Consider the following 27,367-nt stretch of genomic DNA (forward strand, 5'->3'; position numbering starts at 1 on the left):
TTCCAGGGTGGTTATGAGGATTCAATCTGATGATACATGCAGAGATTTGAGTGCCTGGCACCTGGGTAGCGCTCTCTACGCAGTGGTGCTAGTGGTGGTGATGGTGGCTGTGGTAACGATGCTGATTAGAGAGGTAAAGCTTATCTAGGGGCCCACAGTTCACAGACCTTTGTCTTATTGATCTGTTCATTCAATCCATGTGTGTCGAGTTTCTGAGTTTCCTGAGTTCGAGGTACTGTGCTTTGACCTGGGGATCAAAGACAAGACCAATGTGGTCTATGTCCTTAAGTAGCTCACAATCTCCTTAGCAGCAAGTGTTGAGGGATTTCCTTTGGGTTTGTGTTTTCAGAGCTTGGCCTTCCTAGGAAAACTTAAGAGACTCTAATAAAATAAATGCCGGAGCTGGAATGGGTCACTGTTCCTGTATCCGTTAGGGTGACTTCAGTGACAGAAAACCTAAGCCAAACTGGCCTCAGCAAAGCAAGGAAATTTTTTTTGAGTGATTTTTTAAATTTATTTTTTAAATTGAGGCAACATTGTTTTATAGCATTCTGTAAATTTCAGGCGTATGTCATTATATTTCAACTTCTGTATACACTACATCTTGTTCACCGCTAAAAGTCTAGTTTCCATCCAAGGAATTTGTCGCATTAAATAACTAATAAGTTCAGAGCTAAGTGAGCAGTGGTCCCAGGCTGCTCATCCTCCCAGTCATGGTCAAGAGAAAGAACCAGACTGTCCAACATTGCCAGCAAAATCCCCAAGGTTGATTCCCATTGAACCACCTCAGTTCATTGGCCACTCTTGAACGAGTCACCATGGCCGTGAGGACAGGTTATGCTGATTGACCTAAGTTATTTACTACTCACTCTCGCATCAAGGCCTGGGGCTCATTCCACACAAATCTGTTGGTGGGATGATTTCCCAGGAGGGAAGTGGATGCCAGGCAACAGACAGCCACAGAGCACCCTTTTATCCTGCTTCTTCCTTTTCTTGGGGAAGAAACAGAAGCTCAGAGAAGAGAAATAACTTGCTTGCTACCACTCAGCATGTTGGAAACAGAGCAGGGACCAGGCTGTGGGTCTAGAGCTATGCCCTCTTGCTTCTTTGACTCAATTCCAAAAACATTTTCTCAAAAAGTCATCAGTTTCAAAGGGGGTTGGGGAAACATCATACTTTGGGAGATGCAATTATAAAATGGATGTTAAATTGCACTGGGCTCGCATCTTTAATTAGCAAAACTTTGTCATTTATTGCTTATTGATAAAAGACACATTGAAAATTAGGCAGATTTCTCCCTGGCAAGCCTGCTTCTTGTGTCTCATCTCGGTGGGGAACAGTTAAGGGCTCTAATTGAGGGTTTTGGTGATTGGCTTCCTAACTCGTCCATGCCAGCAAGTGGGAGCTGCCCTGTGGTGATGAGGCCATTATTTAGCTGGTTGTGGGAGGCACTGGGGTGTGTGTGGGGCGGGGCTGTTAACTTTTTCCCGTGTATTTCCGGAAGGTCTCTTTTGGGGTTACTGCTAGTCTTTAGTGTTGAAAATCACAGAGCAAGTTGTCCAGGGGGCAGGGTCCAGAATGTGCCTTTTTAGTGTTTGAGGATAAAGAGCTCGGCTCCAAGAATTCTTTCTCACTCTTCTGCTATCAATGCCATAATCTTTTAGTATTGCAGAATAGACTCTTCAGGCTAATCAACTGTCTGAACTGTTCTGTGGAATTTATTTGCCCATCCCTCCTCCTACCCATCTGGCATTTCCAAGAGCTGATAGCAGAGTGAATCGGGGTGGGTGAGTGAGTTTAGAAATGATTTGTACCTGTAGTCATCGTGGTCATCGTTGAAAAACGTGTCTTCTAGCCATCCTCTATCCCCAGGCTTCTGAAATGACCATCCCTACCAGTGAATAACACCTTGACCCTACCTTATTCATCCCTTCTGGAGGTACTTACTGAGTCCTCCTCTGTGCCAGGCGCTGGGATGGAATACACCAGACTCTCTCTTTTCATTCTTTCACTTAATCCATAGTGAGCCTTGTTGTTAGTGCTGTTGAGTTGATTTCATCTCTTAGTGATCCTGTGTGCAGCAGAGTGGAGCCCTGCCCAGTCTTTTTGAGCCACCCTCTGGTGCTGTGTCAGACAAGGCTCTGTTGCCATTCACAGTGTTTTCATGGCCAATTTCTTCAGAAGTGGGTGGCCAGCTCCTTATTCCTAGTCTGTCCTAGTCTGGAAGCTCCACTGAAACTTGTCTACCATGGGTGACCCTGCTGGTATTTGAAATACGGGTGGCATAGCTTTCAGCATCCTAGCAACATGCAGCCACCACAGTATGACAACCGACAGATGAGGGGTGTGGTTCCCGGACTGGGACACAAACCCAGGCCATGGCAGTGAGAGCGCCAAATCTTAACCACTGGACCACCAGGGCTGGCTGTAATAAGCTTAGCAGGGAAGTATAATTTGCCCACTTTATAACAGAAAAGTGAGGCTTGGAGAGGTCAGGTGCCTTGGTTAGAATAGCAGAGTCAGCGTGCAGGCCTAGACCTGGCTAACCCCACAGCCATGCTCTTTAGAGATGGTGTTGTAGCCTAGTATGGACTCTGGACCCCACACTGCCTCGTTCCACTCCCAGCTCTGCCACTTACAGCCCTGAGGAAGTTAAGTCAACTCTCTGAACCTCAGTTTCCCCAGCTATAAAATGAGGATAACAATAGTATCAACCCATTAGGATAATGGTGTATTTAAAATGTAGAACACAGGGCCTGGCACGGAGCAAGAGGTCAATAAGTGTAACAAACTACCACAAACTTGGTGGCTTAAAACAACACACATCTATTCTCTCCCAGTTCTGGAGGCTAGAAGTCTGAAACCAAGGTGTCAACACGGGAAGGGCCATGCTGCACCTGGAGGCTCCAGGGGAGGGTCCTTCCTGGCCTCTTCTGGCTTCTGTGGCTCCTGGCATTCCTTGGCTTGTGGCCCCATCATTCCAGTCTCTACCTCTGTCATCACATGGCCTTCTCCTCTTTCTCTCTGTGTGTCTCTTAGAAGGACACTTGTCGTTGGATTTAGGGCCCACCTGGGTAATCCAGGATGATCTCCTCTTGAGATCCTTAACTTAATTACATCTGCAAAGATTGTTTTTCCAAATAAGGTCACTTTTACAGGTTCCAAAGGTTATTTTTCCAAATAAGGTCACATTTACAGGTTCTAGGCCTTAAGATATGGACATACCATTTTGGAGGCCACCATTCAACCCACTACAGCCACTATTATTTAAAAAAATTCTTTTTGGAAGGCACAAGTGTTACATGAATACATTCTCAATGCAAACATTCAAACATTCAGTTAAATTCTCTTTTGCCATCACCCTAAATTCCATTTCCCTTTCCAGAGATAACCATCCTGAGTTTGTTGCTTATCCTTCCAGACCTTTCTGTTAGGATAGAACGATACATCTTATCATGGATTATTACCCTGTTGCCAGGCACCATGATAGGTCCTGGGTGTTCTGCGGTAAGTTAAAGCACAGCTTGGTGCCCAGTCAGCTCACAGACTTTTAGGGAATTAGGAAGTAAACTGATAATCTCCATGCACGTAGGAGGTGCCGCAATCGACACACGTCCAAAGTGCTGTGGCAGCGTTCAGCTCTCTCTGCGAGAGGGGAACATCAGATTCAAAAAGCTCTACTGAGCAAGGGCCACCTGAGCCTTGTAGGGTTTGAAAGATGCAAACCTTGACAGGTACATGTCTGGGGAATTGTGTAAGGAAGGGCTGAAGTAGATATGGCCAGTGGCAGGAAGTGAATCTTGACGCATAGTTCCTGGAGGATGTTCCTGAGGATTGTCATACTCAGGGACCTGGAGTTTTTCTCAAGGGTGGCGGTTTTCACACTGTGTCTAGGGGTCTAGGGCTCTGAGAAGAGAACACAGGGGCCAGGGCAAGCGGGAGGGGAGGCAGAAGGAGGGCAGAGCTCTGGGCTTTCCCCAGACCCGTGCTAGAGCAGCCTCTATTCTCTGCCAAGTGAAGGGTGCAGGGGCTGCACTAATGAGTGGCTTGTAGTCACCCCCCACCTCAGACTCCATCAGCTGTCCCCAGCCTTCCCAAATAAACGTGCGGATGAAGGAGAAGCCTGTGTACTTTGGACGACCACTGTATTGACAAATGGCAATAATAGGTGTAGATTCACAAAAGACCAGATGACGTGCCACTGGATTACTTTTTTTTTTTTGTGAGGAAGATCAGCCCTGAGCTAACATCCATGCCAATCCTCCTCTTTTTGCTGAGGAAGACTGGCCCTGAGGTAACATCTATTGCCAATCCTCCTCCTTTTTTTCCCTTTTTCTCCCCAAAGCCGCAGTAGATAGTTATATGTCATAGCTGCACATCCTTCTAGTTGCTGTATGTGGGACGCGGCCTCAGCATGGCCGGAGAAGCGGTGCGTCGGTGCGCGCCCGGGATCTGAACCCGGGCCGCCAGTAGCGGAGCACCCGCACTTAACCACTAAGCCACGGGGCCAGCCCCCTGGGTTACTTTTTAGAGTAACCTTTTTCAGGTTTTCTCATGTGAAGGGCACAGAAGGAATTCATTGTGTTGGGAAGCACGACAGCAAGATGGACAGTGTTCTCCAGGACCGATGGGATATGCAGCTTCCCGAATCCAAGCCTTGCCAGCCCCTGACCAGCTGTGGGTATGAGGAGTGAGAGACCCGTCAGACCTTCTAGAAGCATAAGATCTGTCTCCAAACCCACACTTGGCCTTGCCTGCATACGTGCAGGGGCCACCCCAGCTGGGGCTGGTGTACTCATCAGTTGCAGAGTCCCGCGGTGGGGCTGGCTGCACGGTGGGTCTCTCGGGGCATTAACGAGTCCTCATTCCTCACCCCAGGCTCCCCAGGCTAGTACCTCCTGGTTCACATGTATTCCTGAATCCTGGGACCACGACCAAGGTCCTTCTTATCAGCCCCTAGGCCCACTAGACTCCTCCTAGGCCTTAGTGTGCCAGTGCAGTTTCTGGATCGTCACAGCCCTGGCTGCACTTAGAGCCCTGGTGTTTCAGGCGCTGTTCTGTGCACTTTACGGAACTGTCTCCTTTACTCCTCACAACGACCCTATGAGGGAGTTGGAATTCTTATATTTATTCTGCAACGGAGGAAATGGAGACACAGAGAAGTCTACTCACTTGCTCAACTCGCACTGCTAGGAAGAGGAAACCCGGAATTTAAATCCAGGCAGCTGGCTCTCAAGTCCATGCTCTTCCTTGCTTCTGCTTTGCTCTCCACTGGGTCCCTCAGCCTGCCGGCCACCAGATTGCTGTCCCATAGAGCAGCTGTGGCGCTGCCACTAACATTGGGGTTCTTGGTAAAATGTCATTCAAGGAAGGTGGTCTGCTATAACAAATAAACAAAAACCACAAAACCTTGAAAATACAGGGAACAGAAAATCCATGGATCCATTTTCAACCTGGGATATATCATTTCCTAACATGTGCAAACGCAAATGCCAGCTCGGTGTTAACAGGAAAAGCGTTGAAGGGTGAGAAATAAAATAAAAAGCCTTCTCTTCCAGAGGAGAGGACAGAGCGAATAAAGGAGAGTAGCACCTAGATTTCCATTACTGCCATCGAGAAGCCAAGTTGGCGGTTCAGTCTCAGCATCTTAACCCCGACGGTGAGAGAAACTGGGCTATGACAGTTCCCTTTGTTCTTCAGGGCACAACTGAATGGGTCTAGAAAATATGGGGCGCAGGAGAAAGCTCAGAGCTTGCTCTACTGTCCCATTCTTCCTGGTGGGGCCAGCGCTGCTCTGCTCCAAATAGCTGGTGAGCGAGCCTCGGGATGCCCCGGGGGCAATTAGGCGAGATGGTGCATTCCCAGTAGTAGAAAACGGGTTCTGATCAAAAGTGAGCTGAAGGGAGGTCTGCTCAAGGTTCGGAACCGCACGCCCTCTCCTGTTCTCTTTTCAGTGCAGGGAGGTGGGAGGGAGGAATGTGGGACCCGAGGGTGAGAAATACCAGTTATTGAGCACTTATCATAACAGGGCAGGCAGCATGCTGGGCATTTTACCCATGTGACGTTGCTGAGGTGGTGGTGGGTGAGCACTGGCCCCATTTTATGGATGAGGAAACCGAGGCGCAAGGTTTCACAGTTAATAAGTGGCGAGGCCCAGGTCTGCCTGATCTTAAGACGCCAGACCCCGTGTCTTTCCCCAGGACCTAGGCAGCCAAAACTAATCAATAAAGAGCTTCTTGAGAAACACACCCCTTCATCCGTACCCCAGGCACCTGAAGCAGCCTCCAGGATGTGGCTGTCTTATTTGTAAAGTGGTAGAAATTAAATCTCCAGGAAGAATCCTGGGGGGAAACATTCCAGAGTCCTTTTGCTTTATCTGCAAATTAGCAGTGCCTGCTCATCTGCAGCTGTAATCATGGCACTTAGGATGGTAAAAATACAGTCCATACATGTTGTTAGCAGCAAATGGCCTGGGCGTACACATGCTCCGATCACCCGAGTGTCTTCATTTCCCGTTACAAGAAATCACCTTTCAGAGATACCCATCTTTCCAGATTCCTTCCTGCCTTCAGAGATGAGCCTGGGTTGTTTTGTACCCACATTTCTTTGGGAGAAGGCAGCAGGTATAGTAGAAAGAGCACAGGTTGGGATTCAGCCAAACCTGGTGTTGAATTCTTGCTGAGTCTGTGGGCACATCGCTTAGCCTCTCCAAGTCTCTTGTCAAGTATGCGACGTGTAATATTCCCATTAAAAGGTTGTTCTGAGGATTTCGTGAATGAATGTAAATAAATGCCTGGATTTGTAAATATCGTTTCTTATCGTTCCCCCTCCATCAAGATCTGGGGCCTCATTTTATTTTCAAGCCGCTGGAAGTCATTTCATGAAGCTATGGAACTCAAACACTTGTTCCTTCCCACCAGGAAGAATGAAGTGTTTCCCTGAAATTACCGATGTTTTCAGCATCTCTTCAGCCCTCAATTAGAGCAGGAGTTGGCAAACTTTTTCCGTAAATGCCCGGATAGTCAATATTTTAGGCGTTGTGGGTCATACTGTCTCGGTCACAGTTACTCAACTTTGCTGATACAATGTGAAAGCAGACATGGATGATACCCAAATGTCACACAAGTGTCACTGTGTTCCAGTGAAAACAAAACTGGCTGTTGACAAGAACAGGCTGGATTTGGCCTGTGGGCCATAGTTTCCCCTGACTTAGAATATGGGGAGGTACTGGGTTTAGGGGCTGGAAATGCAAAGATGAATGAGCCACCCCACTGGGGAGGTTTTTTCCCCAGTGACACGCCGACCGTTGCAAGCTCAGGTGGGGTGTTCTGTTTACAAGAAGATAGCATTTGGGGTGACAGACATGGCAGGTACCTTCTGTTGTCCTTCTGATGTCTCAGCAGGTCAACCTAGATGTCCCCAGGTCTCCTGCTGTCTGCAGTGAGATCCCCAGACCTGTTGCTTAATCATCCTTGATACCATTTAATACTATTAAATGCACCCTGGCTAATTTCTAAGTAACGGTTTTAGCTGTGTTTGCAGTGTATTTAAGGAAATCCTACATTCACTCTCCAGTTACACCACAATACTAGTGAGAGTGGGTTTGGATTCCAGAGTTTACACAACCCTGCATTTCTTTGGCATCTTCTGGTTGCCTTATGCCTCAGTTTCTCTGGCTGTTCAGTGGGAGTTAAGGATGAAATGAGAATGAATGCAGCATTTCATTCACTGCTTTCTAAACTATTTTTCTTTTTAAATAAATCATGCTTGTGTGACCATTTCTTTAAGAGGAGCTCTTTTTTGGAAAATGGATCAAAGTAGAACCTGCTGTTGCTGCAGAAGGGCGTTGTGGGGGGCTTCTGGCCACTAAGCCCTCGGAGCAGCTACTAGAAGCCCCGGGGACCTGTCAGGAGCAGGGCAGAACCCCCCGATGGGCTGTGAGGGCACAGAAGCCTGCAGTCAGCAGACCCAACCACTGTGAGGTGGTCATTTCACTCCTCAGGCCTCAGTTTCTATATGTGTAGGAGCGAGTTTGCAGTAGTTGGATGCTTTCAGCTCATTGTTATAGGCCTAATTCTTGCTAGAGATTGGCTGAAAATTCTTAACTTAAGAATAGCTTTATATTAGTAATTTAAGCCTGGAGAAACTGTGGACAGTTGTTGATTTGTACTTTTCTTACAGGTGAGCCTTTAAAAAATCTGACGATGAAAAGGTGATGGGCAGAGAGGTTGGCAAATTATCTCGTGTGCACAGTTGAGATGGTGTGTGTGTGTGTGCGTGCAGCAGCCTCCTGGCTGTTCCCTCTTGCCTGCCTCCCAATCTCCGCTCTGCAGCCAGAGTGACTTACTGAAACGTGAGCTTGCACAGTCTCTCCCTTGCTTAACTCCCCTCAGTGGCTTCCCACCATTTGAATAAAGACCTGAGTCCTGCTGTTTCTCTTCGCGCATTGGCCTCAGCTCCATCCACCCTCTCTCCAAGCCACTTTCTCTCATCCTCCTGCCAGATGCCTTAGTTATCCTGGTTCTTTTCCATGCACTTTTCACACTGTAATTGTGTAATTAATTGTGTTGCTTGGTTGTTTAAAGACTGTCTTCCCTGATGGGCTGTATGCTCCGTGAGCCCCAGGGCTTCAGCTCTCCTGTTCTTTGCTGCCTCCCTGGTACTCAGAGTATCTGGCCCATAAGAGGAACTTAGCATGAATTTGTGGACTAAACATCTGAATAACTGGAGAGTGTGTGCATCTGTGCAATGGAACAGTTGGCTCTTCACGCATGAATGAGGGCTGCTGAGCCCCAAATGGCCTTTCTATTCTGTCCAACACCTTGAACTCGTCCATGAATAATGAGAGTCACTGCCACTTAGCAAACACCTGTTCTCTGCCAGGCACCGGGCAGGGGGGCTCTTCAGGATCCTGTAGAAGCCTCATGACAACCCCAACAGGGCTGCTTCTATTGCCCCATTTTACGGGACGAAGTGGAGGCCCAGAGCTGTATAGTGGCCTATTCTAGACCACACAGCTAACTCAGAGCTCAGTCCCAGCCCACCTAAGTCCCAATCCAGTCCTTTCTTAAAAATTATTTATTTAGAATAAGGAAAGACATCGTGACATGTTATCATCTTTAAAGAGCCGATAAGAACCACCAGTGTCCTAGAATCCAGAAAAACACAGTAGTTTTATTAATTAACCATCTGATTCACTCGTACAATACTTTTTCTTCTACATTTTTAAATTCTATGTTCTGACAGCCTCTCTATAAGACAGTGATAATGTAATATTTTCTATGCAGAGAATAGAAAGATAACTCAGTCATTCTTCTACATGATTGATCAAAACTTTTTTTCCAATATTCTATTTGAACATTTTAAAGCAGTTATATGAAAGAATTTCACAGTGAACACCTGTGTACCCCCCCAGAGTCTACCATTAACATTTTATATACTTGCTTTATTATCCATCCATCCATCCCTCCCTTTATATACCCATCAATTCATCTTTTTTTGATGCATTTCCAACTAGATTGCAGATGTTAGTACATACTTCTTCCAAAATACCTCAGTGTGCTTATCATTGACTGGAGTTGAATATTTTCTGTTTATGGTTTTTCTTTTGCAGTAAAATTTACATACAGTGAAATGCACACATCTTAATTGTATGCTCAGTGAGTTTTGACAAGTGCATATACCTGTGCAGTCCAAATGCCTATCAAGATATAAACATTGCCATCTCCCCAGAATGTTCCTTATGCCCCTTCCCAGTCGGTCCCCACACCACTCTCGCAGAGGCAGTCACTGTCATGCTTTTTCCCCATCATAGACATAATACTTTTCTCTTTTACCTTAAAATTTCAAGGTTGTTACATTTATTTTTTCCAAGGGTAACAATTCATATACATGGTAAAAATTTATAAGGTATAAAGTTTTACAGTAAAAAATAAATCTTCCTCTTGCCTCTGACCCTTGCTTCTCAGTGCCCTTCCCTCAATGGCATCCACAGTTGGCAGTTTCTTGTGTCTTTCTAGAAATGGTTAATGCAGATCGAAGTATATAGGCACCTCTACCTCCCAGCTTCTTCATGAGGATAGTAACTTACCTGACACATTGTTTTGTGTCTTGCTTTTGTCATTTGACATTATATCTCAGAGATCATTCCCTGTAAGCAGAGGAGATCTATGCTATTCTTTTAGTAGTTGTGCAGTCTGGCTCTGACTGTACCAGTGTTTTATGTAACCACTTCATTACTTGTTTCCAGGCTTTTATTGCCATAAATGGTGTTGCAATGAATGTCCTTGTATACGTGGTTGTTGTCCATGTGTCTGCATTCCTTGGAAAGAAACTAGATGTCCATTCTCAGTAAATTAGATAATTTTCTCACACCCCTTCCCTCTCATCCTCCAACCACCCCTTCACCTGTCTATCCATTTGTACATCTGTACATCATCCGATGGGGACATTCATTGAGCAATCAGTATGTGCCTAAATACTGTCTTGGGCTCTGAGAATATTGTCCTCGAGATCCTCATCATCTCTTGGGAAAAACAGACACATCAAAAACGTATTCACAGAAGTGTGATAGTTGACGTTTGTGCAAACTTCAGGGCCACCCAAAGCACAGAATAAAAAACTCGTTTAAGCTCTCGTTCGCCAATTCTTTACTCCCAACAGAGAGTCTTTGACCTCCCTGATTTTTAAGCCACATGTGGATATGATGCCTCTAATTGTATGTTTGTAAAACAAAAGAACAAATTAATAAACAGGTCAACACAGAACCCTGAAAATGGTCCAGACTGGGCCAACTGCCTCCTGGAGGCGAGGAAAGCACAGGCTTACTTTATACTCAAAGCAGCAGGCCTGGGCCTGTCTGTCCTCTGACACGGCCAACCAACCTGGAAGACAGAGCTGTGCCGTGCCACATTTTGTTCCTTATTAGAAAATGAGATGAGAAAGCAGAGGTGTAGCACGATGGGAAATAGTTGTCATTTTTGGCAGTGCAAAGTGGGAGCTAATTGCTTGAGGGAAGGCTATTTGAAAAGAGATGAATGAAGTGACCCTGGAAAACATTAATTATGGGTGTCATTTCATGATTGGGACAAAGATTTGTTGCCCTGTAATGTCTGCCTTTTTGCCTTTTGAGCAGTGACTCCAAGAGCCCTGTAATTAGAAGAGAGAGGAGATGATTCTCTTCCTTTGGTTCCCCTTATCTCCAAACTAACTTAGCTTATCAACCATGAAGATTTCCAGTTTGCTACAAAGCAGTGTAAAAATTGATTGACATTGCAGTGTGGAAATAGAGCTTCCATCCAGAGATGGAAAAGGACCTGGGGCTTCCTGGGGAGAAAGCCAGCCACCTTGGACTGGGCCAGGTCCGTGTCTTGGCCTCCAGGCCTGGTGGCTACCGAAAAGCACCCGGCGGTGACAGAGAAAACAGGCTTTAAGAACGGCTTCAGGTTTTAAGCTCAGTTGTACACCTGTGCACATCTGCTCTTGAGCAGTCAAGTCCTTTCAGACTTTATTCATCCCAGCAGAGGTCTTCACACCAGCCCAGGCTCTACAGTATGAATCGGGGTTACTTCCTCTTCTGGGCTTCCAGTGTGCAGATGCAAAACTCTAAGAATGGGGACTCGAGTGGAAGGCTGTATAGCTTAGTGGTGAAAAGTGCAGACTCGAGAGCCAGACCAGCTTCATTTGAATCCCACCTTATGGGATGGCTTGTCATGTGCTAGCTCAATGACCGTGGGCAAGTTACTTTTTGGGCTCTCTATTGCTATATGTCAAACCACCCCAAAATTTAACAGCTTAAAAACACAACGGTTTTCTTGTCTCATGATTCTCTGGGCTCAGCTGGTAGTTTTTCTGCATCATATGGTGTCAATTGGGGCTGCAGTCGTCTGGAGCTTGACTGAGCTGGACATCCAAGATGGCGCACTCATTCATCTGGGAGTTGGTGCTGGCTGTCCACTAGGATCTCAGATGGGATTACTGAGCTTCTCCACCTGGAGAAAGTTGAGCCCCTGGAGTCACTGAGGCTGAGGGAGCGGCTGCTGAGGAACCATGCGTGGGCTAGGAGATTTGGGTTGGTCTCCTGGCATCTCCACTTCCTCTCTGTTCATTCACACTGAGGCCTCTTGTCCTCGCCTGTGAAGGGGGAGGGACACCTGCCCACAGGGCTGTGAGGAGGAGGATGTGGGAAGAGTTGTTATGTGGAAGCACTTGGTAAAGCAGGAAGCCTTTGATGATGGTGGTGTTGCTGTGTTTGCACCCTCAGGACTGGAAGTGAGGGCAACTCAAAGGAAGGGGAGGATTCCCTGTCCACCTTTACCACCCCCACCTAGGTCCCAGTTCTGCCAGTGGGAGGAGGTATAGTTTTTTCCCATGGCTTTGACAGGTTAGCTGATTCTGTCTATCTTTCTGTCTGTTGCTTCCTCCCTCCCTCCCTCTCTCCCTTCCTTCCTTCCTTCTTTCCTCTTTCTTTCATCCTTCCCTCCTTTCCTTCCTACTTAAATAAGCATTTATTCAGCACATTTCTCATTCTTTTTGGTAGAACCTCTAGTATCTGAACCTTCTTCCTAGGTTTGAGGAATCCCCACTCAGAGTGGCAGGGTGAGCCAGTGTCCGAGTTCCACGCTGGCATGTTGGCATTGTGAGGGGGCTGCTGTTGGCTGGCCTGTCCCTGCTCCCCAGCCGCTGAGCAATCCAGGAAATCCTGGACCAGACGAGTTTGTGGAAGCTTCTTTGCTGATATAGCCCAGACGTTGATTCTCTGTGGTTTTCGTCTGTCACTCCAGTGCTTGTGTGTGCAGCACCTGAGGTGTTTGCTCCAGGAGGTCTAGCAATCCTGGCTGCTTTGTGTCTCCGGTAATGGGCTCTGCCTTTCCCTGCACCCAGCACCGCCACGATTCCCCAGACCACAGGCCAGATGGTGAGCTGCCTCCTCTGTAGGGTCGGGGAGGAGCAGGAAGACAACCCTGCTGTTGATCACTTATTTATGCCTCATGTAGAGAAGGCTTCATCCCAGAGATGTGTCCTCCAAGAGTCCCTGGGGCTTCAGGAGGTCCCCAGGGATATTTGTGGCCAGTATCATTTGAAAGTTGGTTTGTCTTACAAAATACTCTCTGCCCTACACGTATTTTTACTGCTGCAATATGAAGTAAAACCAGCTTTCTTGATGGTTACTGTAAACTTCAGATGCTATCTAGCACCAGTCTGGGTAGACAGTATGAAAAGACAAAATTTTAAGATGTTTGATAAGTTTGGCCATCAATTATCATCATGCAGTTGCTATAGAGCCTGGCCTGACTTTCAAGATATGTTCCGCAGAGGTCAGAACATTCACAGATTGTTTTTTTCAGCCAGCTCCCCAGAACTCATAAACTCGTAGACACATAAATATATCCTGGCTTGCTGATGTCAATAATGCCATATAATTAGAAGAAAAGCTCCTAAGTCGGAAGGATTTAACAAATCCCCACTACTTACATCCACTGTCCAAAATGTTCCGTAAAAATCAGCATCCCCGAGGGGGAACTTATCTGTCAAGAAAATGCCTTCTTCTAAGAATCAATCGTTTTTGAAGAACTTCTTTGTTCTTCTTATTATAAAGTGATGCCTGTCCTTGAAAACCCCACCTCGTCTTTTCCTTTGGTCCTTGTGGTCACCCTTCCCTTCAGTTTTGTGGGGTAGATGCAGTCAGAACCTTCCCTCTTGTGAATGAGGTTCCCTGGGGATGAGCTCTGTTCACTTCCAGTCTGAAATGAGGCTGCATTTAAAGGTGGTGTAATGATGGGCGTAATGGGGCAGCTGGTGTCTTCATAGTCTGAATCCCTCCTCAGATCTGCTTACCTGATCCTCACGTGATGCCAGAAGAACCTTCCCCAGACTCAGGTGCTGAGGGGAAAGCTCAGACAAGAGGAGAGGCCGAGAGCCACCTACGGCCCCACCAGAGAAGATGCTGGAGTCCCGGCTGCTCCGTGGGGTTCCGTGTGGAAGCTCCGGGGGGAAAGCAGTGTCTGGAGGGAGGTGTGCCTTCAGAGCCTTCCTCTGCCCTCTTCCGTCCCTGGCACATGAAAGAGCTTGAAGGCAAAGTCTCTTCCATTTGGCCGTCTGCATTCTAATGAAATGCGTTTGGGGGTGGGGAAGGATTGGAAAGAATATTTTATTTACTTTACACAGTAATACGATATGTATCTGTTTATGGTTACACGATTAATGCCTCTTCATTCTAGAAAGTTCAGAAAAGTTCAAATTCATACTACAGATTCATCTGACTGCTCCCTCAGAGATATCCCCCTGTTGTCTTTCGGATCTCTTTCATTCTAACCTTGTTGATACACGGACACTGTAAGTTAAATTTAGGAATCACACGCACTGGGCATTTACAGTTCATAGCAGCTTTGTATTAAACAGAGAGCAGGAGCTTTTCTCTGTGCCATTAAAAATTTATCAAAAGCACTCTTTTGGTAGGGTAATACATTTTTATTTAAATTTTTAATTGGTAGTACATTATTTCAAAACTCAAATGATATAAAAGGATGTTAAATAGCCTTGTGCCGTGCACAAGCTGCCTGGGCCTCTGGCCCCAGCACCCACAGGGTGCCCCTTTTATTGGTGTCTTGAATTTCACTGCTGTGCCTTCTTGATGCAAAAACAAATACAACTCGATATACTTAATTCTCCGTTTTTGCACCCAAGGTAGTGTATTAGACCCACTGCCTGTACCCTGCGTTTGCTTTCACTTGATGATCAGTCTTGATCTTTTCAGAACAGCACATGGAAAGTGATCTCATTCTTCAAAAGCATGTTTAAATTTTTTTAAAGCAATTCATTCAAAAGATACATTTTTAAACATCTTACAGAAAGATAGCAAATGAAAAATAAGCCTCTTTTTCTTCCTGGTCCCACTCCTAATCTATTATCAATGATAGCCACTGTTACTGTTTTCTTGGATACTTTTCCAGGATTATTTTTATGCTTGTACTCTCATGCATGTCTAACCCTTTTGTTTTTAACCTACTTGTCTCACACAGACATGTCATAATTTCTTGAATCATTCTTCTATCATGGGACATTTATATTGCTTGCTGGTTTTTTTTTTTTTTTTTTTTACTTGTTTAAGCAATGGAAATCAGAATGATCTTCAGTGTAAATTTTGGTTGGTGTCTTTGACTGTTTTCTCTAGATAAATGCTGGGAGTGTGATTTCTGGGTCAAAGGATGTGGATGTTTTTAGAGGTCTTGGTACCCACAGTCTCATGCCTTCCCTAGTAGATTGTACCACCTCTTCTCCCAGCAGCCCACAGGAAAATGCCAGTCACCATAACAGCAGAGCAACACCTTAACAGCACCAACCCCCAGCCCAGCGAGTTCTTGCTCTTTTGAAAGTGCAGTTCTCTCAAGCGGCCAGGCAGGTTTCTCCTTGTTGGGTTGGAAGGAATCTCTCAATAGCAGCTTCTTAGCAAAGTCTGCTGCCTGGGCCCAGTTTAATTGCTTAGCTCCACACGTCGCTAAAGGGCTCAGGCTGGATCATTCTTCCTCTGGGCTGCCATATATGGTGTGACAGATACCCCTTGGGTTGGCAGGACAGATTTTATGTCTGGTGTCAAGGATAACGGAATGTACTGCTCTTCTCAATAATTGTCATGCTGTTATTATAGGGCACAGTCAGTTATTGAGGACTGCCTACCTGCCAGGCGCTGTTCCGCATAGTCTACAGGTTTTACTAAGCTTGTCCTCAAGACAACCCTATGAGTATTACTACTATCTACCCATTTTACAAAGAAAGACAGTGCGACACAGAGAAGGCAAGTGATTTGCTCGTGGTCACACAGTCAGGAAGAAGTGGAGCTGAGATTTGATCCTGAGCTGTGTGGCCCCAGGACGTGGGCTCCATAACCACTGCGTTCATGTGCCTCCAAAGACCTTCTAGTGTCTTCTAACCCTCTGTAAGGGCTGCACTTCTTCAAGTCTCACCCTCTCCTTTCACCTTTTAGCTGGCTTTTCCTCTGTTTGCTGAGGGTTTATAGCAGAAAAGCCTTTGAAGTTGGAAAAGACCTGGATTCGTATCCTACCTGTGTGACCTTGGGCAAATTCTGCAGCCTCCCCGAGCCTCAGTTTCCTCATCTATAAAGTGGGGGGGATAATACCACCCCTGGGATTCTTATCAAGATTGATGAAGATTGTGGATAACACAAAAGCTCTGACAGGTGCAAAGCTTGAAATAATGTTCTCTTTCCCTCACTACGCCCCACCCTTCTGTGTTCCACTTGGTTCCTTTTAGTTTTGGTCCACATTCTTAAATTCTTGCCAGCTCGTATTGGATCAGATCACGAAAGGAAGCTCATTCCCTGACTGTGACAGTATCACCGTTTATTGAGCATCTACTGGTCTGGCCACTTTGCTCTCTGCTTTTAATAACTGCCATCATGCCAGGCAGTTTAATCTCTTTCACTCAGCCATGTTCTCCTGGGCCCTCCTGAGTCAGAAAAGGAAGTCTGTTCTGCTGCCTTAAACTGCTTGTGCGTTGTGAGGGGAAAGGATAGAGCCATTGGGGGGCAGATGTTGGTTTTTCGTGTTCACACACTAGGTGTGTCTGTGTGTGTGATGTTCATCGTGATGACAATGGATATTTTTTCCCCTGCACATCTGATATCTTGCATCTCGGATCCTAATTAGGCCTTTATAGCTCCTAAATTACATGCTTTTATACATGCCCACGATTCTCTCAATAGGATTAACGGTCCTTCCCTGAAGATAATTGAGATCTCTCATGGTGGCATGTTTTTATCTCTGTAACACCATCTCTAACAATCCCTCCACGAAATCTCTTATTGTTTTCCAGTAACTGCTTTTTTATCTCATTCTGAGCAGGAAATGTTCAGGGACCATTGAGAGGCAGAATTCTTCCATGATTATATGAACCATGGTGACCATGATGCGTTTTCTCTCTCTCGCTTCCCCCTCTCCTGTTGGCAGGTGCCTGGAGATTTGAGTCAAACATCCGAAGACCAGAGTTTGTCGGATTTTGAAATGTAAGTCCACGGCGTCTGCTCCTGAGGGCCCTGTAGAAATAGGCCTCTGTTATTTGGCTTGTGTCCCAGAAGACCACAGGAGGAAGCACAAATCACTGTTTAAATCTGCACAGGCTGATTTGGTTATTGTAGAGGTGGGGAGTTCGCCTGCAGCCTGAGTCTGGCCTTCAGATGTGTTTTATCTTTCCCCTTGGGTATTGAAAAACAATTTACTTTTTGGCTGACATTTATGGTTGGAAGATATCACATAAAAATTTAAATTTATGTATTTTCTTTAAAAGAAGACTCAAATACCTGCCAGGCCACACTCAGCTAGAGCTGAGTAGCTGCTGCCTTCTTCACACAGGGCAAGTGCTCTTTGGCTTACTGCAGTCCCCACTTCTCCCTGTTGCCTGAGTCTGGCCCACCTCACTCATTTCATTGTCTATGTGTCTCCTGTTAAATTAAGTTTACAACCCCTGGGTTATTGGAAACAACAATAGTTCAGTACATTGGTCTGATTTTTTTATTGGATTTAACTCTATCTGGAGCCTCTGCTGGTAACCCCTAAGGAATTTAGCTGGTTTTCAGACTGATTATTTCTGATCAGGTTGCTTTGATTTTGGACACATCATCCCCTTGGGCTGGTACAGAGAGTGGAAAGAGTCCTGGGTTAAGCCCAGGCAGAACCTCCTTCCTCTCTCATTCAATTGTGCTGAGTGGAGGAAAGTTCAGCCTCCCTGAGAGAAGGTGTCATCCAAGAAAAGCCTGCTTCTAGAAAGAGAGTGCAGGACATCAGAAAGAGCATTTTGTCAGAGCCAGGCTGACCTATGTTGAAATCTCAACTACAGGACTCACATTGGTGTGACCTTGGGCAAGCCACTTAACCTTGCTAGGCCTGAGTTTATCCTTATTCATAAGGTGAAGGTCCGGCCGGCCCCGTGGCTTAGCGGTTAAGTGTGCGTGCTCCGCTGCTGGCGGACTGGGTTCGGATCCCGGGCGCGCACCGACGCACCGCTTCTCTGGCCATGCTGAGGCCGCGGCCCACATACAGCAACTGGAAGGATGTGCAGCTATGACATACAACTAGCTACTGGGGCTTTGGGGGGAAAAATAAATAAATAAAATCTTTTAAATAAATAAATAAATAAGGTGAAGGTCACAACACCAGCCTTGCAGGGCTGTGGTGGCAATTAGAGGGGGAATATGGAAAACGTGGAGGATATCACGAGGCCACTTGGTGCTTGGGTGCCTGTGGTAGAGGAGGGAGGTGGGTGCTAGGTTGGTAGGGTGAGGAGGTCAATATGGTTAAGAGGTGAAGGATGGAAGTCAATGCTGAGTTTGCCTCCATGGGACTGTGGGTAGGGGAGTACAGTGTGAAGAGGAGAATGGAATGGCAGCCTGGTGGAGGGCAAGGGTGGGGGTAAGCTGGAAAGAGAGGTGAAAGCCATAGAGAAGATCCCAGAGATGAGTCAGTGTGAGGGAAAGGGACTCATTATTAAAGCAAGAATTTATCAAGCATCTACTACAGGGAGGTGTCATGCCAGGTTCTTGATGGAGGAGATGAATAAGCCGCAATCCCTGCCCTCAAGCAGCCTCTGCCTGGCCCAGACACATCAACTCTCCGCTGGAGATTTGCAACCTCCTCCCACCATCTCCACTAAAGCCAGAAGGAAGTGCCATTTCCCTGTCTCGAAATGGAGACCCATATCCTTCGTGTAGCTTGCAAAGAAGGCCCTTGTTGACCTCTGGCTTCTGTCCTCCTCTGTCCCCAGGGTGCACACCAGCCACCCTGTCTGATTCGACTCCTTTAACTCGCTTGGTTTTCGCTACTCAGGAGCATTATTTTATTGCTTTAACTGACCCTTACACAGCATTTTCTCTGTGCTAGGCATTGTTCTAACTCACTCAGTCTCTACAACAACCCTCTGACATGGTTATGATCTACAGATGACAGATTCGAGCCAGGATTCAAACCCTGGCAGTCTTGATCTAGAGTCTGTGCCCTTAACAGATGTTAATCCTTCAGCCTGAAGCATCTCTCTCAACCTCAACCTCCCCTCCCCAGCTTGGCTAACTTAGCATTCCTCAAAGCCCAGCTTAAACACTGCTTCCTCAGAGAAGCAGCACCCCTGCCCTCGTTCACTCTCCTTAGAGCCAGTATTCCTTCCATTGTTGGTGGCACTGACAACAATGGTAATTAAATAATTTCCATGTAACAATTATAAATATATGTGCACCTAACAACAGAGTCCCAAAACATATGTTGTAAAAAATTGACAGAAATGAAGGGGAAAACAGTTATATAATAATAGTTGGAGACTTCACTGCCCCACATTCAGCAATGGAAAGAACAACTAGAGAGAAGATCAATAAGGAAAAGAAGACTTTTATTGTTCCGACACCATAAACCAGTTATAAACACTAACACCGGTTAGGTCTAAGAGACATACAGAACACTCCACCAAACAATAGCAGAATACACACACATTCTTCTCAAGTACACATGGAACATTCTCCAGGATAGACCATATGTTAGGCCACAAAACAAGTCGCAATAAATTTAAAAAGATGGGACTCATACAAAGTATCTTCTTTGACCACAGTGGAATAATTTTACGGGGGTTTGTCTCTCTCCCATGTTAAACTGGGCACTCCATGAGGGCAGGGACCACATCTACTTTCTTCGTTGCTCTGTCTCCAGAACCTAAACTGGTGTCCAGGGCATAGTAGGTTCCCAATAAGTACTTGTTTAATGCATGAGTGAACAAAAAAGAATGAAAAGTGCACTAATATCTAGGAGGGAGATGGTTATGTAAACAGTCAATTCTAATACAGTGTGGTAAATGCGCTGAAAGGGAGAAGCACCTAACCCAGTCTGGGGTAACCTCACTGTAGCCCTGGGAGGCTGTCCAGCCCTCACCAATCCAGGAAGGTTATGACAACCAGAGTGTTAATTACACTTCTGCAACCCTCCCTCCCGCCCCGACAGAAATAAAAGGGGAACACTCTAGGCACTACTAGTACAATTTTGGGACCTTTAAAGAAGGAATGTCGTTAGATATACAAACCAATTTGCTGGCTCAGACTTGCAATTTGTACTTGGAGCCCTGGGGATGTGATCAATAGGGCTTATTTTGCCCCGTGAAGGAGGTCAGCACCTCAGCTCAGAGCTTAGAAGAAACACTGCTTCAGGAGAGAACCATTTCTCTGTGAAAATAAAATGTTCTTGACTCTAGGGGTTGTGAGACTGTTGAGTCATGGAATCTTCCATCAGCGACATCTCAAATTATGTTCCAGGCACAGGAGGCTGGTGAATTTTTATGAGCTGCTCTTTAGAGAGAAGGAGAGCTCTGGAAAAAGCCTTTAGCCTTGGAACAACTCTAAGTAGAAGCAAGGGCTGGAGCCTCCCAGCCCTTCCAGAATTGGACAGTATCGTTTTTTTTGTTTGTTTGTTTTTTGTGAGGAAGATCGGCCCTGAGCTAACATCTGCTAATCCTCCTCTTTTTGCTGAGGAAGACTGGCCATGGGCTAACATCCATGCCCATCTTCCTCCACTTTATATGGGACGACACCACAGCGTGGCCTGCCAAGTGGTACGTCGGTGCGCGCCCGGGATCCGAACCAATGAACCCCGGGCCACCGCAACAGAGCATGAGCACTTAAGCGCTTGCGCCACCGGGCTGGCCCCGACAGTATCGTTTTGATAGCTGTTATGATTGATTTTGAAGTTTCGGTGACAGTCAACTTATCAGCTCTGCATGATTGGGATCCAGCCAGGTGGAAGTGTGGTGATGGCGGGTGTGTATCCCAGGTGACTCATAAGTTAAGTTTAAAGTCATCACATTAAGGCAAAACTGACACAGGACCCAAATAACCCTTGAAAATCCCTTAAGTAGCCTACATGAGGATTAACTGAGATAATATAGATAAAAGCATGGAGCCATATGTTGTAGATATTCAGTAAATGATTTTGTATTTGAATGTAAATCTTGCTTTATTAGAACCATATACACGGTGTTTTTGGAAAAGTTGAAAGAAGGATATTTGCGCCTGGCTGCCTGGTGTCTCAACTTTGGTGTCATTTTCTGTCTTCCCCTCTCCACCCCAGTAGCCATGGTTGTTGATCTGCTGAGCTCTTTGGTGGAGTCCGATCTTAAAGTGGGGGTCAGGGTCTAAAGTGGGTGCCGTGAGGAGGCAGTGCACTCCCCTGAGTGCTGCAGAAACCCTGTGAGTGTCACTGCACACGACCCTCCACAGCCTCATTGGGGGCTTCCAGTCATTATCTCCTCCTTCCTGGGAGGAAACTGAGGTCCAGATAAAGTATGGGTCCCGGTCACTCAGTTAGTAAGAACTGAAGGGCAGCTCTTTCTCATTCCAGAACACAAACTGCATATATAAATAAAACGTATGTACATATATTTTTAAACTAAGTCCCTTAAAAATGATCTTGGGGGACCAAGTGATGAGACATAAACTGGTCCTTTGGCTGACTATTAAGTGTAATAGAGGTTGTCATAAATTGTTCGTGCATAGTGCCTCTTAGAGGAGAAAATAGTTTCCTCTCTTTTTTTTTTGGTAAATTGAAATGACCCATTTTGGTTTTTCTTTTGGTTAGATCAAACCGGGCACTGATTAACGTTTGGATCCCGTCAGTGTTTCTCCGGGGCAAAGCAGCGAGCGCCTTCCATGTGTATCAGGTAAGCGCCCGGTTTTCAGTTAGTCAGACGTCACCGCTGGGTGAACTGACACCGGTTTGTCACACTGTGGTGCTTTTGCCTCCTGGTGACGGAGCTTTGTACTTTGGAAGCCACAGCCTCCAGAAGCCAGCATTCCAGCTGCCCAGCCTCCCTGAGGGAAGTGGTCCTCCCATCCTTCAGACAGGAGGGAGCAGAGTGACGTTCCAGTCCGGCCTCTTAGTGTGTCCACTGCAGAATCTTGGCTTGGACTGCTTGAGCAGAATGGGATTTGTTGGCTGGTGTTGCAACTGAAAAGTCCAGGCGTAGGTCCGGCCTCAGGCATGCCTGGACCTGTGGTCGGGAATCTGCTGCCATCTCCTGTTTCCTATACTTTGGCGTCCTTTTCAGGCTGGCGCTCTCTGCAGGTTGATGAGATGGCTCCCAGCTGCGCCAGGCTCTCAGCCTGTCTGGATGCTTTCAGCCAAGTCCTAGTATCTCTCACTGGTCTGCCTTGGATCATAGCCCACCCCTAAACCTCAGGGTTGGGTGATGGACTAATGTGATTGGCCAGGTTCGGATCGTGTGACAACTGCTGGTGCTGAGGTTGGAGTTGACCTCATCCAACTACGTGTCCACGAGAGGGAGAGGTGGCTCCCCAAGTAAAAACCAGGTGACTCTTTTCCAAAGAGGGGGCAATGGATAGTTGACAAGCAAAAACTGTGATGTCTTCTCTGCTCCTTGGGGTAGAGCTGGCCACCCCTGGTTGGGGACTGAGTGTCTGTGACTGTGGGACCTTTGCTTTGGAGGTGATTTTTCCCTAACAACTGGGACCCCCGTTTTCCATCTTGTCTTTGATTTCCTGATGCCTCTTCCAGCTCCGCCTACTTATCCTCTTTTTGTTGTCGTCTTTCTCTTCCTTTTTCTTGCTGGAGCCTTTGGTGTTCACTGGTCCTGAGACTGCTTTGTTTTCAACTCTGACTCTTAGCTGCTTCCTGATTCTACTGTCTTCTTGTATCACAACTTCCTTGGGTTTTGTTCTTATTCCCCGTGAGCTCTGTGAAAGCCTTGAGTTTTGTTGCCATTTTTCTTAGTGGGGGATTGACCCATTGAAGATATGTCCCTCAGAGACTGGGTGGTGAAAAGACAGCCCTGAACTTGAAAACAGAAGCCCTGGTTTGAATTTTTTGACCTTAGGTAAATCTCGGTTTCCTCATCTGTAAAATGGAAATAATAATAATGCTTACCTTGCAAAGCTGTTGTCAGGCTTACAAACATATGGCGCCCAGTAGACACTCAGTATTCATTTCTCATCTTCCAAAATGATCACCATGTTTGGTCTTTGGTGACAAGACTGGCGGTGGGTGTGTGTCACAGAGGAATGGGTATATATGATACACACACCTTACCTAAAATCTTAGGGACAGGTGAGCTAGAGTTTGCCTAGGCAGCTGGCACCAGGAAGTCACTGTAGTTTACTTATTCAGCTGGGCAGCAACAGTAGCACTGTCATAAGTGTTAGAGAATCCGAGTGTTCATGATGCTCTCAGCTCTGGCTTGAAAAGAGAATTAGATATGACAGATTTCCAAATATCCTCTTCTCTTTCTTTCTCTTTTTATGCCCCCCCCCAAACAAATGAAAAAAAGACCCTCTGATCTGTGTGTCCTTCAAGTTCTGCTTTGCAGTCATCAGAAAGCTGGGAGGTGTTGCCTGGAGGATGAAGAAAGTGAAGCAGACAGCTTTATTTTAGGGCGAAATTGAAGTGTGATCTCACATGAGAGGTTTCCTTGACCTTTCAGTTTTGACTCTTTCCCCCTCACCCCAGGACTTGGCAGATTTTAGCTTCTGAAAGTCAGTTGTGAAATGAGATGGACACAGCAAATATGCCATTGCCTGGGAGATTGTTTCCACAGTGATCACAATGACATTCAAGCCACTCTCGCCCCATCCTTCACTGTTGTCAGAGCTTTCCTGGGCGTGGTCCAGCCGGTGCGCGGAGGACGTGGCCCCGATTTCATCGAATCACGTGCCTGTCAGCTCCCACATCACCCATAGCAACTTTAGCTCACACCCTGGGCTTCCCGAAACCTTTCTTGATGTTGGAGTGTGTGAAGTGGCACCTCTTGAATGTACTTGTTTTTCTCTTTTAGCTAACGATGCTTCTGATTGGTGCCTCGAGAGGAAAATCTGAGCATGTGTGTAGAAGCATTTTAGAAAGCCTTTATTACAAGGTTTTTACCATAAACGGTATTGGGTAGAAAGTGACTCATTTAATATACTGGTACTGTTGGACGTTATTTTTCTTAGTTAAAAAAAAATGCATTCTATCTAATTCCACAGAAGATTTGAGATAATTTCTAGAGAAACTCATAGAAAAGAATGGTCAAATAGAAGTAAAAAATAAAACACCCAAGTCAGAGAAAATGTAAACTGAGAGAGTTTCCATTAAGGAAACAGTGGAAATCATGTATATCTGTCATGAGAATCCTACACGGTTTATTCTCATTGCTTTGTGAATTTCCTTTGGGCTTCCTGGCAGACAGTGTGAAAATGGAAATGTGGTTATTTTGGAGTGCTAATGAGAAGAAAATATGTCAGTTTCTCAAAGGGAGCTCTAAAAAAATTTCCACCAGAGGCTTTAGATTAAACAATAATGAAGGATATAGTAGATAATTTCCTGTCACATCCATATGACGAATCACTGACAGGTTTCGTAAGATCTCCCTCAAAAGAAGCCAAGGGTATAACCTCATGGTGAGCCTAAGTTCATTTGGAGAGCCAACATGAAAGGATCAGCACACATAGTTCTCTCAATAGCCCGCGCTATCCAATACAACAGCCACTAGCCACGTGTGGCTATTTAAATTTAAATTAATTAAAATTGAATAAAATTAAAAATTCAGTTCCTCAGGCATGGTAGCCACATTTCAAGTGCTTAATAGCCACATGTGGCTAGTGGCTCCCATATTGGACAATGCAGATGGAGGACATCTCCACCATCACAGAAAGTTCTAGTGGAAAGTGATGATCTAACAGTCTCTCCCAGAGTGGCGAAAGCAAGATGTGTGCTCAGTAAGGTTTTAGAAAGACAGAGGCTAGACATTAAATAACAAATTCTGCACGGAGAAGGCCAGCCTTCCTAGATCTTTCATTGCAGAGGAGAAAGTCTCTGCGTGTCGCCACTGTGCCTTTCATGCCTTCTAATCCTTCTTTTTAGCAGAGACAGAGGAAGGCTCACGATCAGCGCCTTGGGCAGGCAGCAGACTCGAGTGTAATTAATTACGTTGTTTTGTTTTCATTGTATTTGTTTTTATATTCGCCTTCTAGTTATGGCACAGAATTCTATTTTTCCGTTTACCACCGTGACGTACAGTTCCCTTTTAAAATAAATTTAAGGAGAAAGTAGTAAATTAGCTTAAAGAAAAATACTAAATACATGATAGTGAAAACAGCAAGAAGTTTAGGACAGTGCCATGTGAATGAATAATATTTGGGAAACACTGATCTGAAGGAATGGATAGATTGTGATAAAACAGTAATAGTAGTTATACTACTACTAAGAAGCAGCAGCCGCCTCTCAGTGGTCTGTGTACGTTACGTAATATAGCTCCTGCAGTCCTCACATCAACCCTATGAGGTAAGAAACTCACATTATCCCCATTTCATAGATGAGAAAACAAGCACAGAGAAGCATCTCATTCAGTAACATGTTTTTTCAGCCCAAATGGCGTTTTCTGACAAGGTACCTGTTTGCAGAGATTCCGTGAAGGAGGGTGGAGTCCAGCTCTTTAAAATTCCAAGCTGCACGTGGGCAGTTGCCTTCAATCTCAAGGGCCCGGCTCAGCCTGACCAAGGTCTTGCCAGTGTGGATGGCCACCTACATCCCTGAGACTGTGGACCAAGGGCACCCTTGCGGCCAAGCCAGGAATTTTCTGTGGATCTGCTCTGGGCCAACTGCGGTGAACACATTACCATTGAAGCATGCGAATCTGAGAGTCAGGCTGAGGCGGCTCTGCTTTGGAAAATTGTTCAAGTAGATGCAGGTTCACAGTGACTCCTCTGGTCATAGAAGAGTTCCAGGGATGCTCCCTCAAAACCTCTCATCTGAGCAAGGTCAGGGTTCCGAGAGCTGTCCTGGAGGCTTTGAAAATGGACCCCTAAATGCCGCAGGAACTCAGAGTTTGCCGGCTGGGTGGAGTTATGGGGCTCTCACACTTGTGTTGTCGAAGAGGTCTAGAGTTATATTTTCTACCAAGGATTCTGGCGAGAAGTGCTGTCCCCTGGCAGAGTTGAATGCAAGTTACTGAACAAGGTTTGCACCTCTGAACACTGTGGTCCCCACGTTCTGCTCCCATGTCCCGAGATGGGAGCTGAGGTCTGTTCCAGCACTCAAAGTAAGAAATGGCAACAAAAGTCAAACTGATGTCCAGAACTTTCCCAGTTTAAGTTTTTTGTCCGTGAATATTTCTTATACTTCTGGCCCCTGCTAATGCTTGCCTGTCAACAGATGCTAGCCAGAGACAAAATAATTAAACAGCAACAAATAAAATGGAAAAAAACCCCACACAACTCAGTCCACTAACTGAATTGCTTTGCTTTTCTCTGTTCACATACAGTAGTGCTTGTGGGTTTGATTTTCTGTCACTTCCATATGACATAGTTAGATTTGTTGTTAATCAGTTAGTTCCTGGTTTATACCTTTGCAGGTGTTTGATCTTATTCCCTACATACCCAGACTTCCAAACAAGTTTGAGGTCCACTGTCTTAATATCCTACTATAGTGTTTATAAAGGTATGTTAGATCTTAAAACAACCTACTTGTTTTTTCTTAAGCAAATAGTACAGCCACTAAATTGGTATGAAATACTACATCAATACACTTATTTTCTGAACCCTTAGGTCTCTCCCTTTGAAAAGTACTGTTAGTGTAAGTGCAGCTGGAATCAGCCCTCCATGTGGGGTTAATTTCAGCCTTTGAATTCAGCCACCAGAAACACTGGCTACTGTGCGATATTCCATTTGCACAGCATAGCTAATTAGGTCTCCTTTGTAAAGAAGGCTGCTGTGTTTCAGCAAAACTTTTTCCTCCTAGAAAAAGTCCCCTTTCCTAGAGACCACAAGGTGTTGTGGCTTAGAGGAATGGTGGTGCCCCAGGAAGGCTAGTTTAGTATTTGAGGTCCTCTTCCCCAAAGGAAATCTTGCTGGCCTTGTAGCAGTTATTTTTCAAGGTTTAGTCTAGTGGAGTATATTTATATATGTGACGCAGAGAAAACCTGTTATTTTTCCTGTTAATAATGGATCACAGGGTCTAGGTGAGCTGCATGGGGCTGTAGGAGTTTTGGAGGAGGGTGATGTTATTGTACTTCAAGCTTTGGGCTTCTCAGCTCTCCTTTTCATCCTCTTTCCTAAGATGGCTTACCCCTCAGGCCCTCAAGTATTCTTTCACCTGCGGCTCTGTCTTTGTGCTTGCTTAGTGTGTAGCTCTGCGGAGAGAGAGGAATTCATTAAGTAGAGAAGGATGGAATGGTTGAGCCAAGCACAGACATGGGAACCGCAGCTGTAGTCACGTGAGCTCTAGGAAGCCCCTGCCCTAGCAGGTACCATTCCAGATTTGGGGGAAAAAAGGACCAGTTCTGAGGCTGAAGTGGTTCCCTCTTATTCACGTCTGGTCCTTCCTGCCACCCCTGTTGT

At 45.8% G+C, this 27,367-nt stretch overlaps 1 protein-coding gene across 3 annotated transcripts in view; it reads left to right on the forward strand.

Moving 5' to 3' along the window:
* The window catches only part of SNX29 (sorting nexin 29), a 519,309-nt gene that overhangs the window by 332,556 nt on the left and 159,386 nt on the right, over positions 1–27,367 (forward strand). For all 3 annotated transcript variants that reach the window (XM_087416977.1, XM_004438061.3, XM_087416978.1), the window contains 2 exons: positions 16,965–17,020; positions 21,618–21,699. In XM_087416977.1, coding sequence (XP_087273103.1) covers positions 16,965–17,020; positions 21,618–21,699 — 138 coding nt within the window. The remainder of the gene's footprint in view (positions 1–16,964; positions 17,021–21,617; positions 21,700–27,367) is intronic.

Source organism: Ceratotherium simum, chromosome 26 (assembly GCF_057802395.1).
Source record: "Ceratotherium simum simum isolate JZ-2026a chromosome 26, ASM5780239v1, whole genome shotgun sequence".
NCBI classification, from domain to species: Eukaryota; Metazoa; Chordata; class Mammalia; order Perissodactyla; family Rhinocerotidae; genus Ceratotherium; species Ceratotherium simum.